The 20,285-nt window shown below is 36.4% G+C and overlaps 3 protein-coding genes across 3 annotated transcripts; 1 reads left to right on the top strand and 2 right to left on the bottom strand.

The window, feature by feature from the left end:
- The first annotated feature begins 250 nt into the window (after window positions 1-250).
- Window positions 251-7,652, top strand: LOC105138693 (vacuolar protein sorting-associated protein 35A). Its single transcript, XM_011044860.1, has 21 exons — window positions 251-474; window positions 592-688; window positions 791-914; window positions 1,852-2,037; window positions 2,462-2,549; window positions 2,739-2,795; window positions 2,904-2,993; window positions 3,100-3,222; window positions 3,353-3,487; window positions 3,797-3,913; window positions 4,517-4,756; window positions 4,836-4,898; window positions 5,112-5,201; window positions 5,379-5,468; window positions 5,710-5,811; window positions 5,906-5,974; window positions 6,081-6,161; window positions 6,262-6,369; window positions 6,470-6,573; window positions 6,824-6,937; window positions 7,036-7,652. Exons 1-21 carry the CDS (start codon window positions 382-384, stop codon window positions 7,244-7,246), a joined length of 2,382 nt encoding a protein of 793 aa, XP_011043162.1. The 5' UTR covers window positions 251-381; the 3' UTR covers window positions 7,247-7,652.
- Window positions 7,653-8,439: 787 nt separating this feature from the next.
- On the bottom strand, window positions 8,440-11,740 carry LOC105138694 (rac-like GTP-binding protein RHO1). Its single transcript, XM_011044861.1, has 7 exons — window positions 10,927-11,740; window positions 10,291-10,378; window positions 10,072-10,181; window positions 9,882-9,945; window positions 9,157-9,221; window positions 8,947-9,012; window positions 8,440-8,867 (listed from the first exon to the last, which is right to left on the bottom strand). The coding sequence occupies exons 1-7, from the start codon at window positions 11,023-11,025 to the stop codon at window positions 8,766-8,768; spliced, it is 594 nt and encodes a 197-aa protein (XP_011043163.1). The 5' UTR covers window positions 11,026-11,740; the 3' UTR covers window positions 8,440-8,765.
- Window positions 11,741-15,282: 3,542 nt separating this feature from the next.
- On the bottom strand, window positions 15,283-18,390 carry LOC105138695 (3-dehydroquinate synthase). The gene is made up of 7 exons (XM_011044862.1): window positions 17,751-18,390; window positions 17,237-17,404; window positions 16,894-17,120; window positions 16,489-16,612; window positions 15,926-15,988; window positions 15,683-15,826; window positions 15,283-15,597 (listed from the first exon to the last, which is right to left on the bottom strand). Exons 1-7 carry the CDS (start codon window positions 18,222-18,224, stop codon window positions 15,466-15,468), a joined length of 1,332 nt encoding a protein of 443 aa, XP_011043164.1. The 5' UTR covers window positions 18,225-18,390; the 3' UTR covers window positions 15,283-15,465.
- Between the last annotated feature and the right edge of the window lie 1,895 nt (window positions 18,391-20,285).

Genomic DNA, 20,285 nt, shown 5'->3' on the forward strand with positions numbered 1-20,285 from the left:
ATAAAATCAATGAAAGTCACACAAAAGTGGAACAAGAAGAAAAACTGACAAACTTCAAACAAAAGGACTAGATTGAGAGTTGTACGGAGAAGTACGGTACCCAATCGACACATATTATAATAGGGACTAAATGAGTTTCTCTGTTGAAAATATTTAAATGACGTGGAGAATCATCAGCCGTTGATCTTATCTTTCAAGAAAGGACGGTTTAGATTCCATTAGCAGTAACAAACGTGTACCTAAAGAGATGTCGCAGATCCAAAATACGAAAAAATGAAATACTTGACAGTCGGTTGAGACTTGAGGAGTCAAAACGCAACCTCAATAAAATTTATAAAGGTCGTTTTAGAGAGAGAGAGTTTTTTGGAGAGAGAAAAGAAAATGATCGCAGACGGAGTGGAAAACGAAGAGAAATGGTTAGCGGCAGGGATCGCTGGCCTTCAACAAAACGCTTTTTACATGCATCGCGCTCTGGTAAAACCCTAACTTGTCACATACATGTTTGTTTATCGAGAAAACCTGAGAGAAATTGATTAAATTAGTCTAAAATAGGGTGCAATTGAGTGAATTAACTGTTGAATTTTGGTTCAGGATTCGAATAATTTAAGAGATGCTTTGAAGTACTCAGCGCAGATGTTATCGGAGTTACGGACTTCGAAGCTTTCTCCTCATAAGTATTATGAATTATGTAAGCAATTCAAACCTTCAAGATCTTGAGATCTATTTTCCAAGGATTGGAAACGAGAGAAACTGTGCGTGATTTGTGTGTTTTTGTTATTGACTTCCTTAGATATGAGAGCATTTGATGAATTGAGGAAGCTGGAGATGTTTTTTAAAGAAGAGGCGCGGCGTGGGTGTTCAATTATTGATTTGTATGAACTTGTGCAACATGCTGGTAACATCTTGCCGAGATTGTAAGTGTCAATGTCACAATTGGTCTGCTTTTGTATTTTTGGTTAGTTTTTGATTGATGAGCTGTCATTGAAAGCTAAGGGTTTCAGATGTTACTTGCTAAATTTACGCTGTTTAAATTGAATATGTTGCTTAAACTATCAGAGAGAATTGAATCTGTTGCTTAAACTATCAGAGAGAAGCGATGCAGTTTAAACATCAAGTCAAGGAGTTTCAGTGGTAGCTTGTTGCTAGTATGTGCTCGATACATTGGTGTCATGCAAACATGAATTTCAAACTAGAGGGTTATGCGTTTTTAATAGGTTCCTCGATGCCTTTAAGGTTTATTCTGTTATCCTCCATTAATGAGTATATTAGCCAACAACAAACTCATTAATAGCTTCCCCACAATGTGAAAATACTTGAGAACTATAATTTGATAGATTTGCCTGATGTAGTTATTTATTGATTTAGTTAGGAGGGGAAGTCCTTAAGCAGAAAATTATGCAATTCCTTTAAGTCTTTAACAACTAAATTGATATCTTTAGATGAAGACTATTTGTTCTGCCTGTGCTGTTTCTTTAGTTTGCGTGTCTGATATTTTTGAAGTTGAAAATGTATTTTGTAAGTTTCAACATGAAAGTAGCAGATATATTTTGCAAGTGAGAACTTAGAAGACTGAAAATGTTTACTGAAAATGACAATGAAGCTTCTCAATTGTAACTTCATAATTTCTCTTTTTGTGTCTGAGTGCTTATTGGTTTCTGCTAGCAATGAGTATCTTTGATCATACCAGATTGTCCTCTTTTTAATGAACTCTGCCAAGCTATTTGGAGTCTGCTGCAAGGATTCTTTTTTTTTCATTTCTGCTCTCACTATAGAGATGTCAGTCAGTCACGTAAATTATCAGTGTTTGTGTATGCATTTTTTTTGCTTTACTGCAATCTTTTGTCCTTCCAGGTATCTCCTATGTACTGTAGGATCTGTATATATTAAATCTAAAGAAGCTCCAGCAAAAGATGTTCTTAAAGATCTTGTTGAAATGTGTCGCGGCATTCAGCATCCTGTACGTGGCCTCTTCTTAAGGAGTTACCTTTCTCAAGTCAGTAGGGATAAATTACCTGATATCGGTTCAGAGTATGAAGGGTAAGGATATGATATGATCGCTATGGGTTCTATTTAATTTTAGGATAAAGGCATTTATTTATGTGGTTATAGAGAGCAAATTTGGTGGTCTGGAGACCATTGTGGCTGGTTGGGCTTGACTTTGATCAGGTCATGGCTAATACTTGAAAGTGGATCTGCCCATCTGAGGTGATGGCTGGAGCCAGGGTGACCAGATCCTCAATGAACTATGCATCCATCTTTACTTGCATTGAGATTATACAAAATGAATAGCTATATAAGTCTTTTGTTTGCTCTTATAATGGTGGCATCCAAACACTTTAATTCAAGTTACTGACCATAAGCTGATGGAAAGTATTCTTGTCAGTTCTGTTGTTTCCCCATGATCCTGTTGGTGGATTGGTATTGGAACTGACTAAATGAGTTGCTTCCTGAACCCCTGCAGAGATGCTGACACGGTTGTGGATGCTGTGGAATTTGTTCTGCAAAATTTCACTGAGATGAACAAGCTATGGGTGCGAATGCAACATCAGGTTGGTTGAAATATATGTGACTACCTGCTCTCATGTTCAGCATGCATGTGCAATGCTTGCATGTCATAAAGGTAAAATGTATCATGAGGGCATGATTTCTGGTCATGCAGGTCTTATAGTGCTTATGAATCATTCATACTCTTAGCTGATCATGAGTTGAGGCTTGGTATCGGGCTTTCTGGTCTGCAGGGACCTGCCCGGGAAAAGGAGAAGCGGGAGAAAGAAAGGAGCGAGCTGCGTGATCTTGTAATGCCCGTGACCTGTAAATGGTTAATTTCACTGCAATACAACTTTGTGAAGTATGTGGTTGCAGTTTTAAAAAGCTTAGCATTTGTTCCCCTCATATGTTATTAGGTTGGCAAGAACCTGCATGTCCTCAGCCAGATAGAAGGTGTTGACCTTGACATGTACAAAGATACAGTGCTTCCCAGAGTTCTTGAACAGGCCTGACCTTTTCACTTTGATAAAATCTTGTATTTTGAGCTCGTGGATGGGATGCATGCTTGCCAACTATCCTAAACTGAACCCTCTTTTTCAATGGTTTTGATAGGTTGTCAATTGTAAAGATGAAATCGCACAGTTCTATCTGATGGATTGCATAATTCAAGTCTTCCCTGATGAATATCATTTGCAAACTCTTGAGATATTGTTGGGTGCTTGCCCCCAACTTCAGGTGTGTAATTTTGTACTCATTGTTTCTATTTGACATGGTCACATGTTAGCTTGTTAGTCTCCTCCTTTGATATATATGCTTAAATGAAACAATTAAAACTGCTTCTTTATTTCCAACTTGTGTCCCTCAGCCATCTGTTGACATCAAGACAGTGTTATCTAGATTGATGGAGAGGCTATCAAATTACGCTGCATCAAGCGCAGAAGTTTTACCTGAATTCTTGCAAGTAGAAGCCTTCTCCAAATTGAACAATGCCATAGGAAAGGTAAATCTAGTCTACCAGCCCTTTTAGATTGCTAGACCAGAAAAAGGAGCAGAATTTGGTAACTTCATTTTTTGAGAAGAGTACAGGATTCTACAATGCTCTGTCTCTGTGCTTATCATTGTTGAAGTGCTGTTTTAAAAGTTTCCCATTTCGAAATCTCTACAAATTTGGGGAGATTTTGATGTTGCCTTTCAAAATGACAATACTTGCTTATATTTGTTTTGACACCATGTGTTAAGTTACAGTGATTAGTCTACATAGCGTATGCTAAAACAATTGAAATATAGTAATACAAATGTGTTGATGCAGGTGATAGAAGCACAAGTTGATATGCCAATTTTTGGAGCTGTAACTCTATATTCATCTCTTCTTACATTTACTCTCCATGTTCACCCTGACCGGCTGGATTATGCTGATCAAGTGCTGGTATATATGACTCCCTAAAATGCTTCTACATTGCAATTTACATCATGGTTTTGTAAAATTGATTTTATCATATACCAATTAGAGATATAACCACTTAACATTTCTGTTTTGTCCTATTTTGTTTTTCTGGTTATGCCTTCAGAAAGTAGTTAAAGATGCATTGAACTAACTATACACGCGCTATGTAACATCATATAATGGGCCTTGCTTTCTAACTGGGATGAATTTTTTACTTGACCCAAGAGAAGGCAGGATTTGTTTTCCTAGTAATTTGAAAAGAGATCTGTTAAGCACTGTAAGAAATTAAATTTGACAGGGAAAATCATGACTGGTTGGGACACAGATTTTTATGCATGAAAGGTTTCTAAAATTTATACTCTGCTGTCCTCTTTGGGCAGTCTTCAGCAGTGATTTTGGCTTGCAGAAATAGTCAATGAGTAATTTCATCAAAGAAATTAAGAAAGATCACGTGCATTGAAATTCCAATTAAGCGAAACAGGTTGATTCTCTTATAACTAATTTATTAAAACAAGAAACTATTTATATTATTTTGTTCTGCTGTATATTTTGACGGGTGAGCTGATTCTTTTGTTTGTTATTCAGGGAGCATGTGTGAAGAAACTATCTGGCAAAGGAAAGCTTAACGACAGCAAAGCCACAAAACAAATTGTTGCTCTTTTGAGTGCTCCATTAGAGAAATATAATGACATTGTCACTGCATTGAAGCTTTCAAACTATCCTCGTGTAATGGAATACCTTGATATTGAGACAAATAAAATTATGGCAACTGTTATAATTCAAAGTATTATGAAAAATAACACACGCATCTCTACTGCTGACAAGGTATGGTCCTGTCCCTTGTGCATGCTAATCTTTCTAACATGCTCTGAATACTGAATCTTAGTTTAATTTTATTCTGTAGGTTGAGGCGTTATTTGAATTAATGACAGGGCTTATCAAGGATCTGGATGGGGCTGAAGAAGAGGTTATTTGAAATTACTTCACTTTTCATGTTATGAAATTTGTGCTGCAGAAGTTTTAAGAAAAATCAAACTTCTAGTGCTGATAACCACATATGCTATGATTGTTTCTTATTGCCATCCAGTTAACAGTATTTACCTGTTCTCCTCTAATATGCTCATGAAACTAAGCCTTTGAATTGTGTAATGTGATTATTGTTTTGTTCCTTTATCTTTAGGTTGATGAAGATGATTTCAAAGAGGAGCAGAATTCTGTTGCACGTCTTATTCAGATGCTGTACAATGATGATCAAGAGGAAATGTTTCAGGTACATGTTCGTTTCAAAATCTTCATGTCAGCTTTTTTCAAGAGTAAAATGGCTAGCACCTATTTTATTTTACTGAAGCAAATTGTGGGTGGTGTTTAATCGGTAGAATGATTTCCGCCTAATTTTGTATTGTGGTTTTGAACTTCTTTTATATATTATATCCGTCCTAAATTGCAGATCATATGTACGGTGAAGAAGCATATCATGACAGGAGGACCAAAGCGCTTACCCTTCACAGTTCCCCCACTTGTTTTTTTGTCTCTCAAGGTTTGCTTTTGCCCAATGCTAACAACCTTGAAGTTGGCAAAATTGCTGCTGCACATTCTGGAATGAGAATGTCATTGTTCATCTGATTTGGCATCTGACATGAATAATTGCTGGTCACATCACGTGAATCATGCTTTAATCCCTTTTCCAGTATCCAGAAATTGATGGTCGCCCTATCTTTTTCTACGAATGCCAATTTGGATTCCCAACTTATTCTCAGCCTTCTGTTTGTGGTGTACAGTTGGTAAGGAGACTTCAAGGCAGCAGCCAAGATCAGGAGGAAAACCCTTTTGGAGATGATTCATCAACTTCACCTAAGAAAATTTTCCAGCTCTTGAATCAGGTAGCGCTTCATTGAAAGTTGTCTATCATGTACATAGATTTGGTTAAATGATCATTTATTAGAATAGTTGACGATGTAATCCATTCTCTTACAGACGATTGAGGCTCTGTCAATTGTTCCAGCACCTGAATTGGCATTACGATTGTACTTGCAGTGTGCTGAGGTACATGAACTTGGCACTGCAATTTGCTTGGTATTTTAAATACTCTCAAGGACCGTTTGATGAAGCTGCCTCTCTTACTTATTACTTTTGATTTCTAATCAAGCAGGCTGCCAATGACTGTGATCTAGAGCCTGTTGCATATGAATTTTTCACCCAAGCATATATTCTATACGAGGAAGAAGTCTCAGTGAGTTTATTTGATTCACATCTATATTCAACCTTTATATTGCTTTATTTAAAGTTGCAAAATCAGTCATGTTTTTTCTCGTGCATATTTGCTGCAACAGGATTCAAAAGCACAGGTGACGGCACTGCATTTAATAATAGGCACCCTTCAGAGGATGCATGTTTTTGGTGTAGAGAATAGGGATACTTTAACCCACAAGGCCACGGGGGTAAATCCTATAGCATTGTTTTGCTATAATTAAAGTTTTTCAAATCACATTTTTGAAGCTATTTGTGTGAAGATGCTGATATGATAACTTGCTTGAGCAGTATTCGGCTAAGCTTTTAAAGAAGCCTGATCAGTGTAGAGCTGTTTATGGGTGTGCACATCTATTCTGGGTTGACGATCAGGATAACATGAAAGATGGAGAGAGGTGAGTGCCTCGCTTTTAGTATTTGGTAAAGTCCAATAGTGATTAAGGGGACATCAATAGTCTATTATGTATGTTGTCATGATGTTGCCTTGGACAGGCTGGTTGCATGCTATTGTAGTATACAGTAGGAGAGGAAGTATTTTGGCTGTATTTAACTTGAGTAGTGGGCTGCTTCTGAGTGCATTTTAAATCTTTTTCCTAATGGCTTGTGATTAATTTGCTCTCTATCTATCTACTTATTTTGAACCAGGGTTCTGATTTGCCTGAAGCGTGCTTTGCGTATTGCAAATGCTGCTCAACAAATGTCCAACGCGGCGCGGGGTAACACTGGATCAGTGTTGCTCTTTGTTGAGATTCTGAATAAGTAATTCTTCTACTCCAATCAACTCATTTAATTTGCTTCTCTGTAATTTATCTTATGATCTTTGATAATGGAAATGCCAACCTTTCTTCTACATGAAGGTATCTTTACTTCTACGAGAAGGGAAACCCACAAATCACAGTGGCTGCAATCCAGAGCCTGATTGAATTGATTACAACTGAGATGCAAAGTGACAACAGTCCACCAGATCCTGCTGCTGATGCATTCTTAGCCAGCACGCTTAGATACCTTCAGTTCCAGAAACAGAAAGGTGGTGCAATTAGTGAAAAATATGAGGCCATCAAGGTGTGAAACAATGACCGGATGCCACGGACAACTTTCCATGTTATTGGTTTGAAGGTGACTGCTGTTGATATTTTTGTGGAGTGAGCTGCGTTATCTGGCATTCCTGGTGGTCTGGGGAGCTTGATGCGTCTAACGCCAGTTCAATGTTGACACCATGTGTGCTTATAACCTGCTGATATTTATTGATTGTCAATGAAATTGACTCTTTAGCACAAAGTCAACCCTTTCAATTTTTTTTCAGGTTTTGGTGAATGGCACCGTCATCTTTACAGAGCTGCATGACCTGTCCGTTTAGTTACATTTTTGCTAATAAGCATTCCATGATTAAGAACGCAGAGTAAACATCCTTGGACCTCCTTCTGGATATTGTTTGATTTCATTGAGAATAAGATGGGGAACGGATGCCTGATTATAGACTCCCCACTCCCCCAAAAGAAAAAAAAGTGTAGCGGACAGTTTTGAGTTCTAAAAGTTTCATTTGCTTTCCACATCCGAGCTGCAGCCTATTTTCTTCTCCTCTTTAGCTAAAAGCCTGGTTCAGGCATGAACTTGACCAAGTTATAACCTAGCTAGATCTTTCTATTGCAATTTGCAAGGCAATGCAAGAGTCTGAGCAGCTGCTCTTGGTATTTCCTGCTATTGTTTCGGCCTTCAGTTTCCTCATTAAGAGTAGCAAGATAATTCAAGCTACAAATCTGCAACAAATAACCTAGGAATTGTAGGCGGTGAAGGGGCCTTGATGCATGAGATTTACTACTTCCATCCATAAGCGCTTTCTTAAAAATGCCTTCTATCGGAGGTCATGAGGAGGGATGGATTTTGATAAATTCTTGATCGGAACAATGGAAGGAAACCCAAAGTATCATCCACTTCAGCAGTCTTGACTTCCATGATATCCTTCCCAAATAGATGGATGGGTTTATATCCACCCTTTCATCATATCCTTTCCCTTCTGGCTCAGCTGCACTTGTTTGCAGACAGCATGGGTTTTTATGCATGTTTTATTTCCCAATTGACCAAAGCAACCGTGTCGTTGCCTAGCCAGCTCCATCCCCCCCTATTTTCACTCGCTTGAGGATGTTTCTGATTACTATTCAACATCCAAGTAAAAGGTTGCGAGCACTGCTTATATGGATGACAGGAATAGATTTTTACCAGAAACAAGCACGTGATGTGATAATAAACCAAAGCAAGATTGGTAATACAGCATAACCAAGCTCATACGGCAACACAGTTATGGATAGAATCCAAGTGCGGCAATGTTATCTTCCTAGTTGGGATGTTCCGATCTTTTAATACACAACACATCGAAACCAGGAGTAAAGAACAGGAGGTGCGCGATCATGTAATTCAATTCAACAATTAGAGATTCATAATAATCCAAAAAACCAATACCAAACCACCTGATGCTTCATAGATCCTAATTACTGTCAGGAAAGACAATAAATTAAGCTTATCAGAGAGAGAGCAATGGAAGTGGGGAAAGGAACATGGGTAGCACAGAGGCTCCTCACACCTATTACAATCACAATATAGAACAGGCCTTTTGTGCTTTGCTCTTCTTTTTCTTTTGCTTGGGAGGTTGAAGGACGACTCTGATGGCTGCGTCGAAAACTGCCTTCACATTCTGCACCCGCAAGATAACCGAATTTAAACTCCCTTATAATTTAATTTAGAAGACAATTTCTGCAGGAAAATATTTACACCTGCTGTGTTTTTGAACTGCATTCAATATAAGCAGGTGCACCAATCAGCTTCCTCAGCTCCTCTCCCTTTTAGATATTCGAAGACAACAACATTAATTGTTGGGTGGTTATAGGAAGAATTTGTTTGCTTTTCTTTAAAAAAATAGGGAGGACAACAATTCATGTAAATGCTCAAAATGGCAGCAAACGAACAATCAGTCAGATTTTTACCTGAGCTGTAGTAATAGGTACGGCACCTGGGTGGTCAATGAAGAACTGCTTATCATCCCGAAGATCTGGCTCATTAAAAACCAGAAAAAAAAGTTAGGGCTAACTTGAGAAATACACTTCTGATTTATATTCAGAAAATGTTCCATGAAAAACAAATTTGCAAGGAATGAAAATCACAAATTAAAGATAGACTACCTCATGGCAAATCACAAATTAATGACTCTTTGTCGAAGGAAATACAGGCTCATATGAAAGAATAGAAAAGAAAGACACAGAAATTAGCAAAATTATGGGACAATAAGAAAGATATGCAGCTTGACAACTGACTTCTTCCCCCCTTAGTAGAGTAACACCCATCCATTTATTCACTCATGCCCATTACATACTCGTGAAAAGTTTTTACAAAATCAAGTTGCGACCATTGATCATGAAGCAAATTGCATAAAGCAGAACTCTAAGTATCATCCACCCATAGAAAGTGAGAGGATAGAAAATCAAATCGCATGTCAAAAGTAAATCCTTTTCCATATAGAGTTTCTAATGACACATGTTGCTGCAGACAACAATCATTGGATATTGAGTAATGAACTTACTGAACAGCAACTTAAACAATATTACAGGCAATCATGCACAATAGACAATAAAAGCTTCTATTAACTATACTTGAGACGATGCTCAAAAGGTAGCAAACAGCTGCAGAAATCCCATTAGAGAAGAAAATATACCAAGTTTTGTTCCAACAAGAACTATTGGGACACCAGGTGCATAATGCTTCAACTCTGGAATCCACTGGAAATGAAGTCAAGTGTGAAATCATCAGCATGTTTTTTTTTTTTTTTTAAATCACTAGGAATAGTTTATCTATGATTGGAAAAAAGAAAAAAAGACAGCATCTTGTGTCATCTAATTTCCAACCTTCTTAGAAACATTTTCGTAACTGGCCTTGCTAATGAGAGAGAATGCCAGTATGAAAACATCTGCCCCGCGATAACTCAATGGTCTTAATCTATTATAATCCTCTTGCCCTGATACAACAAAAAACGAAGTCAGGTCCCAGCATAAACACACATAAAAAAATAGGGGTAAGAAACACACAAAGTACACGAAAATACACGAAGATCTATGCAGATTTACCAGCTGTATCCCACAACCCCAGGTTAACAGTAGCACCATTGACGACCACATTTGCACTGAAATTGTCAAAAACCGTTGGCACATAATCCTGTTTATCACAACAACGCAGAGAAAATACGGCAATTGCATTACATTCAATAATACCCACTTGCAAAGGGTTTGATTGAATCCCATGAAAATAAAACCAAAAGAACAGAATTTTGTGCCACGTGAAATGGAGAAGAAAAATAAGAAGAATAATTTGGATAGATAACCCCATTTCTTTATTGACAAATCAAAACTTCCATAATAATAATCATAACACCTTTTTTAGAAGATCCAGCTTTGATCAATCCATTATTGGAAACAGAGCAGCAACACTACAGTGATCTTAATCTCCCATGATTGTTCATCAGCAAAATGAATCAAAACATTACCCTTAAATGGAAATGAAATGGATTCCATTCCACCAAAATTCAGAAAACCCACATCCCAATTCAGCATCACACTTACAATGAAAATAGAAACAAAACGAAACCCATTTATCATTTCCACCAGAACTCAAGAACCCACATCCCAATTTTTCACAGAAATTAAAAAAGAAGAAGAGAGAGACACAAAAGACACAGAGAAATAGAAAGGGGGGATTTGAATTACCGTAGGGAAGGTGTTGCTGGTGTATGAAATCAAGAGACAAGTTTTACCAACAGCTCCATCTCCTACCGTCACACACTTTATAAACCTTGATGCACTCATTTCTCTTTCTTTTTTGATTGATTATGGAAAATCTTAAAATATCTTTAAAAGAGAAGCAAAAGCCTCAGATCTTCACCACCTGAGGACAAAACACCCTCTTCCTCCTGATCACACACACAAATCCCAGCACCTCCACGCCATCACCATCAGTTCATTAAGAAGAAGAAAGAAACCCAAAAGCGTAAAACCAAAACACGTACAAGAAGATGAAATGAAGAGACCGAAAGAGCTTTTCTTTTGTTTTGATGGATGGATGGGTTACCAAAAGACAAGGGAGAAAAAAGTGATATGAGAGGGAATGTTTAGGTGGCCGAGAAATTATGCAGTTGAAGCGTTCATAAGTTGAGAAGGCGAGGAGGAGGAGGAGGAGATAAACCAAAATCTTGGCCAACTCAACAAATGCTACAAAAAACAAACAAAAACCTGTCCTCCCGATTCTTTCGGTGCATTCCTTTCCTTTTCTCCTTAGAAAAATACGCATTAAAAAACGGAACTCTCTCTTACCTATCCTCGTACGTAAGGTATGCCACTCATTACATGAAGAAATAATAGAATGGAATTAATTTCGGACATTAACTACTTCGCTTTTTTCTTTTTTTTATCAATATCACCCCCTTAAGAAACTATGTACGATATACTTCTGATTACTTGCTCCCTGCAATAATAATATAAAAGATAATGTATGGTGTCCTTACACCACCCACTTTCGAGGATACATGTAGTAATTTCTCAATTTTTGAGATTCCTTCGATCCTATACTTCCTAATAGTCCTATCCCTCAACTCATAATCTCTCTCTTTCTTTTTCTTTCTTTCTTTTTTTTTTTTTTTATGTTGATGTGGCCACAGACTTTCTGCATAACCCGATACAGCGTTCGTTAGTGATAAAATCAACATCTTAATCTCAACCAGAGTGAGTTTATCAATTAGGCGTCTTGTAACGGGACACATGTTTCTGACAGTTCGAGTCTGCGATGCATGAATCTTGACAGTTACATTATCAATTAGGCGTCTTGTAATAGCTTTTTCTTTATTGAGAGAGAGTTGGTGGATTCAAGACTAAAATTGGCTTAAGTGTGTGGCAGTTAATGACATGAACAGTTTAATTGTATATATTATCACTAAGAGTTATCCAGCCTCTTAACCTACTTCATCACAACTGATACTCTTTGTCATTTTCAGTTTTCACCAAATTGCTTTGTTAGAGCAGTTGTGCAGGAGTCCTTCAAGAACCACAAGTCTTCATTTTCAGGTGGTTTGAGTAGCATCATTCCTCTTCTTGTGGTCCACAAAACCGAGGGCCATTCCCAACCCTTTTGAAATATATCATCACCGATGAAAATTATTCATAATCTCTTAATTTAGATGACCGGGATGCGTAAGCAAAATGCCAACAATGGCTTTAATAATTTCTTTTTTAACTTCACCTTCTACTTTTGTACCAACTAAATGAGAAAATCACTGCCCCGCCAATTCCGAATTTCAGTTATTGACTTTAGTTATGATCCCAATCGCCAGTATTAGCAAACAACAATGAAAAACTTGTCAACATCTCCGACATGTGCTCTTACGCCTCTCCTATTTGCTGCTTAATTCATTCTGCTTCATTGAGTTTAATTTCACTATATTTTAAGAGAGAGAAAACAAGATCTCTCCCATTTTAGGACAACCTTCTGTTCTTTCACATTCATTTCTTTGACCATACTGTGATGGGCACAATTGTAGATGACGTGAAACCGGCCGCAAAGAAATTGTGGAGGCTTTGCAAGCTATGCCAATCCATCTTATCTGGTGCTTGTGGAATTAGTTACACTGATGGTAACTGTACCGCAAGCAATAGCAAGAAAATCGTGTTCTTTCGGCTTTGCACAGGCCTAAACAATTTGAGGCATGGTGATTCCTGTTTCATTAATTAACTGCTGTCTACAGCCTTGCTATATTCTAATTTTTTTTAACAATTTGATGCTTTCAGCAGTGATTTTTCTCACCTACCATCCACTCATTCACGTACTTGAAATAGGAATTTAGTTCAGAGTAGAATTGAACGCAAGAGATCCATTGTTTCATTAGAGACAAGTTATAGCTTGTGAAACAGAGGCCTGATCTTGATGCTGCATGCAAGCTAGAACCCTTAATTTGGTATCGCCATCTGACATACATAGAAGAATCCAAGGATGTAGTTGATGAACAGCCAGAAGGTTTGAAGCAGAAGAACTATTCCTGGCCTCCACCAATCACCATCCCTTACCAACCATGTAGTGTTTTCCTTACATTTTTAGATACTACAGCTTTCTTGAATCTTGCACCCTTCTGCAACCAACCTATGCGTAACCGAGACATCGAAATATTGGGAAGCACGATAAGTCAAGAAGATGGAGAGATCTGAGAAAAGTACCAGCCTGTGTGATGATACGTAGTGTAAGAATGTAATCAAGCTAGACGAGAATTGTGCGACCACCCTGCAGTCACAAAAAAAGAATATTTGTTGATTACAATCTTTGGATCACAAGGTCAAAGAATATTTCTGAGACAATTATATGCCAGAAGTCTAGCGGATAATAACGTAGATCTCATTGTCCAAAAAAAAAACAGAGAGGAAGAATCAGTAAAGTACATGGTTTTGAGATTACCTGCCATACAAGAGCTCTGTTCTGGCTCCATGGATTCAGGGAGGGTGAACTAAGGTCCATACCGGCCAAACAAGAACTCTGCATAATAAATAAAATTAATACACTAACATTCAAAAAAATTATCCAATTATCTCATATTTTTTCAAATAAGATGAGAGATTTTTATAATAATATTAGCGACTACTTTCAAAAAAAAAATTATATACATTTTTTATTTTTAAAAAAAGTTGCTCATGAATATTCAATAAGAATAAAAAAATTATTTTATTATTTCTCAATGTAAATTTTTATAAAAAATTTTAAAATTAACTATTCTTTTATTTTTTTTTTCATATTATTGCATGGAAACTATCAACATATATATATATATATATATATATATATATTGATTGAATGTTTCTTCTTAAATAATGATGAGTTTTATTTAAAAAACCATGCTTTTAATAAAAAAACACAATTTTTTTATTAAAATAAAATACATGAATAAAAAAGGGGGTTTTGGCGAAAGAAACACATTTTTTACTCTTTAATTTAAATGATTTAAAATGTTTATTTTAATAGTGATAACTCTTTATTTAATAAACCATGCTGCTTATAGAATCTATTTTTCAAAATAAAAAAATAGATGCATGAATAAAAAAAATTGACTAAAAAATACATTTTTTTCGAGAATTTAAATGGTTGAAATTCCTGTAAATATGCATTCTAATTACCACAAAATCTAATAAAGATGATTTTAAAAAAATGACCTCGCAATATCGTGAGGTCTTGCATGTCTCTAGTCACGCTGTAAATGTTTCAAGGATTGCCTCGAGAACAGAAGAGAGAGAGGAGGAGGAGGAGGAGGAGGAGGAGAAATGGATACTGATACAGGCCTAGTGAATAAATGTAGCTCGTAGTGATACCCTATCTGAAACTTGTTGCAGATAACAGGAGGTGATGACAGCAGGCACTCCATCCCTGTAAAATACTTGCATTCTTTTTTCTTTTCATTTCTTTCAACATTACAAAAACCTCAAACCCGAGGAAAATCATCTGTACATATGTCTAAATTCACTATAGATTATAGCACTGAATTGATTGTTTTATTCTTGACCAAAAACTCGTTAAAACTGGTATTGAGGTGTAAAATAGTTTTTTTTTTTTTATAGAGTTCATTTGTTTGTTAATGTGACAAAGTCCTCGAAGCATGACTTCACGGGATTTTACGTAATTTTCTGATGTCAAACATTCCCCATCCACCAAGTGATTTGCGAAGACATTCATGCACGGAGGTTACGACATTAGGATGGCAAAAGGATAGTTCACTACTAGTTTACAGCGGCCGCCAACATTTGCTCATTAATGGCCGCTAACATGGACGTCACCAGTGCCAGGTCAACACCACAGTGGTTCACCAAACCAAACGCAGTGACCAGCAAGGCTTGAAGCTCTTTACATCCCAGGTGTTTCTAACACTCCTTGAACACTTTCATTGAAAACCTTGCTGGGTTAAGTAATTTGATTGACCTCCTTCAAGTCACCTCATGTTTTCACTTGCAGGTTAGCCTTGCTGCCCGTTTTAAGTCTTCTAAATACAAGGCATGATCTTCTCTGTGGTTAATCCGGGCGAGGACCAAAAAAGAAGGTAAAGGAAAGAAAATAAGAATCAGCTTTATTGCTTGGTGACAAATTTCTAATATTACAACTTGTCAGTCTGCCGTCTACGGCCACCACGGTAAAGCATACAGGCAAGCCCTTTAAAATACACGTCACATCTGGTGGTACATCAATCATATGCAGCTGGGCCCAGAACCCAGCGAGAACGGGAATCATGATTTGCAAAATGCACGAAGTGTTTCATCGAGTGCCTTCCTATCATAATCACCGGTGAACACACAATTACCCAGGGAACCTTTCAAAAGGATTAGCCTTAGCAACCCATCTGCTACCTTCTTATCGACCTGCCAAAGGATAAGAATACAGACACTTTAGTGATGAGAGAAACCAAATTGAACTTGTCCTTACAGTGACATTTAACTCCCTCACCGCCATCACAGACTTGAACATTTCCACGGTGATGGTATCTGGCGGAGCAGTGGGTAGCTTCGCCTGTTGTAAGATGTTGTGGACACGCTTCACAAGCAGATCATCAATCCAACCAAGGCGGTATGACATGTCAACAGCCATGACCTGAATGCAAGCACCCAAACAAGATAAGCATGAGCAAATAGAAGTAGAGATTGGTGCATAATAGTGGAAGATAAGAAAACAGTCAGGCAAAATCAATACCATGCCAGCTGCTACAGCTTCTCCATGGAGCCACCCACCGTACCCAAATCCTGTTTCTATTGCCTGCCAAAAAAAAAGGGGCCCACAGGAAACCATTAAAAAGTGAGGGCTTTTTTGGCCATCAACATGAACGAACTAGTTCATGATAATAGAGAACCACTATATGACAGCAAGCTCACAAGCAAAACTTACAGTTTAAATCCAAGGATGGATTGTAAACCCCTCACGCCCCCACCAACACACACAAACACAAAAGAAAGAGCATAAACAGGATGAGAAAAGAGTACTATTACATGGACAAACTAAAAAAGTCTAACGAGACATTTGCTAGATAGATTGGGTGTCTAGCATTAGGTTCACAATTTCATAAGTGAGCTGCAAATCAACACCAATGCAGCAACTTGGAAACTTTCTTTACGACTCAAAACTAATAATTTGACAAACCACACTTATCACCCAGCATGTGAGTAATGCACTCTCTCTCTCACACACACAAACATAAACATAAGCATGCATCAGATATGCAATAACAAAATGTGTCAATAGCACAAGCGAGAACTTACATGGCCAAATGTGTGACCCAAGTTCAAAGTTGCCCTTAGTCCACTTTCCTTCTCATCCAAGGATACAACCTCAGCCTTATTTTCACATGAACGCTTGATGGCATAAGCCATGGCACTTGGATCCCTGCAGTTGGAAAAGTCCAAAAATAAAAACACGCAAGACTAAAGCCTCATGAGATGCAACATTTTTACTCTAATTACCTCAAAAGATAATCAAATTCAATCCAGATGGTGCACAGTCAATATCTAAGGCAGCTCAGATTTAATTAAACGCATTCCTAAGACCAAAAATTAGACTCAATAGTTTGAATTCCATGTCAAGTTATTCCTGTTAGTGCAAACACAAGAATTCAACTTGCAGGGGTCTCAAAACCTAATCAATGTTCTATGATAAGCATTGAATACCTTGCCATCAAAGCTGCTATATTCTTCTCCTGCCACTCAAAAAACACTGCATCTCTAATAAGCCCATATTTAATAACCTCTGCAAGCCCTGATGCCAATTCCCTATCTGGCAAAGTATTAAGCGTGTCAGTATCTATCAACACACATTGAGGTTGATAAAATGCACCGATCAAGTTCTTCCCGAGTGGGTGGTTAATCCCAGTTTTGCCTCCAACAGAAGAGTCCACCTAAGAAATAAACAATTCAGAACAAAAAAATAAAACAAGTGTAATCCGCATTTAACACATCACAATCCAAAATAACCCGTTAAAAAAAAAAACACCTTAAAACATTAAAAGCCAACCTGTGCCATAACAGTTGTAGGAATCTGAATAAAGTTAACCCCTCGAAGAAAAGATGCCGCTGCAAATCCACACATATCACCAATCACACCACCTCCAAGCGCAACAAACGTACACCTCCTGTCCAACCTTGACTCAATAGCTTTATCAAACACTTTCATAAGCGTTTCCTATCAAACAAAAACAAACACAAACACATTTCAACTTTATCCCACCTACCATAAAAAAATGTAGACACATACAGGAACAAAAGTTCAAAACCAATTCATTAAATTTTTCCTTTTCTTCTTAGCAAAAGATTAAATCACAGTCAAACACATTCTAGTAGAATTACTCATTGCGCATCTGCATTTCAATGAATTCAACCATAAGTACTTAAAAGTTTTTTAAAAAAAGATTTTTGTTTTTACCTTCTTCTACCTATCGGCTAAATCTCAGTCCACATCAATGCAACAAGATTTAAATTTACTTGCAATATCCAATCGCCTATTTAAGTTTCTTAAGAATTACACTCACCATATTCTTGTACTTTTCACCATCAGGTAGAATCACACTGTCAACAGAAACATTAGGATTCCCTCTTGTTAGAGCATCAACAACTTTATCAAGATACAAAGGAGCCACAGTACTGTTAGTAACAACAAGAACTCTCTTCCCATGGACATGTCTTTGAAGCAACTCGGGTTGATCCAATAGCCCCGATCCAATATAAATCGGGTAACTCCGATTACCCAAATCAACTTCCACTATTGTGGGCAAAGATTTCTCTTTCGAACTCGCTTCCATCACTGAAGCTGTACTTGCACGGATTGTTGATAAAGTTCTAATTCGGTTGTTCGGGTTTGTTACAGAGATTCCGACCCGGGTTAACTTTGGGTTTTGGTTACGGAATCGGAGGTAGAAATCGGGGAGGGACTTGGGTTTTGAGAGAGACGAGGGGTTGTGGGTGGTGGAGAGGGAGAGGGAGATGGTGTTGGCCGTGGAAGTCATGAGTTTGGATGCGGATCCGGGTTTGGGTTAGAGAGGGAGAGAGGTTTGCGGGGGTGCAGATTCGTGAAAGTGTGTGGGTTTGGTGAGTCATGGTAAGAGTTTGAAGAGAGAGAGAAGAGAGGACAGGAGTAGGGTAGGTAGGCGAAGGCCAAAGGAGATGTTGGTTGGTGGATTGGAGATTGTGGCTTGTAAATGGTCACATGCCAGGTCTAATAATTTGAATTAATTGTGATGTTTTTTTTTTTAAAAAAAAAAGAAATAGCATTATAAATTTAAAATTTTGAGGAATGAAATTTTTTTTAATGAAATGGTATAGTTTTACCCGGTTATATTTTTGAAATGTAATGATTACATGTTATATTTCTAAACACAACATCAACTATATATTATGTTTTTAAAGCATGGTAATTTAAGATGATGTGTGCTTTATGAACACAACATTAATTAAAATATAAATAAATTAAATATCAATAACATACCAATATTGTTTCTCTCTCGTAAAATAAAATCACTAACACCCTTAATTTCTTTCCAAATAAACCTAATTAATCACTTTGATTTTTTTTAAAATAATAAAAAATCAAACTCATCTTAATCTTCAAACATCATTTCAAGTTTTTGTATTAAAAATTCATTGTTTCCTTCGCTGTCATTATTGTTGCTGCCCAAACCCTTTTTCTAGTCCTATAAATAAGGTAAACATACTACATTATTATTAAATTATACTTGGTCTGGTTGAAATTAAATAATTGTTTATGTTGAATTTAGGATTTAAAATGAATTTAAAGTTTGTTGAATCAATGATAAAATAGTTCAGAATACAATCAATTAGGGTTTATTTGATATAGTTGACCATGAAAATAAATTAAATTAATTATGTATTGCGTTGATTTAGGTTAAGTTACTAAATTGAAGATTTTATGTGTATTGTTGAAGTCAACTAATAATGTAGTTAAATAAGCATACTCGTTCATGCAATAGAGCATGAATGCAGTTGAATTATGATAAATTACACGTTCCATTGAATTATTGATGAATTTAACATTTTCTTTGAATTATATTAATTTTCTATGAATTTGCATATGATTTAATGCAATTGTGCATAAAAATATCAATTGATAATGTATCAGGAATAATGTTTATTTTTTTATAAAGTCTGTTTTAATGTTAAATTTTGAGAGTTTGATTGAATTTGCTATAAATTTTGCAATTAGAGTTAAGGTAATGCAATTTAGTTAAAATTACATTAAATTTATTAGAATCCAATGTTTTTAACATAATGTCTAATAACATAGTTATGCTATATCATTACGATGACAATATTGTTCTTGAACAGAACAATGATATCACATATAATGGCATAAGATATTAATATTGAAATAACATAAAAGTGTCAAATTAGTAAATATCAGTATTATCTTGTATCGATTGTGTGTAATGATAGTTTTACGACAATGAATGATTATTTCATTCAAAGTGGTTTGAAAACAACGGCATTACGTGTGAGTAGTCGATCAAAATCTATGTGTGTCTCAACTTTTGCTAGACTTTCAAATTCAATTGGTAATGGTAAAAATAGTTTATTGTCAGATGATTTGCTGCAAATAATATATGATACTATGTTTAATAATTCTTTTGGTTGTCAACATAGATTTGACTATTTTGAGCCTGATGATAATAAAAATGATGTTAATGATGATAGTGGTGGTGGTGTTGATGATGTTACTCATCATGTTCTTGAATTGAAAGATGTTTTTAGATCTAGTTTTATTGTTTCATATGATTAAGTATTTAATCATAGACATATGTTATGTGGATCTAATTTGAAGGTTGGTCAAATATTTAGTAGTAAAAATCAATTGGTTAATGTTGTTAAATGATGACATACTGCACACTCAGTTGAATACCGAGTTCAACAGTCGAAATCTATATTTGTTCAATTATAATATATGTAAGTATCAGAATATAAGTGGTATTTACGTGGGAGATATTATAAAAAGTCAGATTCATTTGAGACAACAAAGTTAAAAGGAATACACACATGTGTTTAGAACTTTGCAC

Source organism: Populus euphratica, unplaced genomic scaffold, assembly GCF_000495115.2.
Source record: "Populus euphratica unplaced genomic scaffold, PopEup_1.0 scaffold82.1, whole genome shotgun sequence".
Classification (NCBI taxonomy): domain Eukaryota; kingdom Viridiplantae; phylum Streptophyta; class Magnoliopsida; order Malpighiales; family Salicaceae; genus Populus; species Populus euphratica.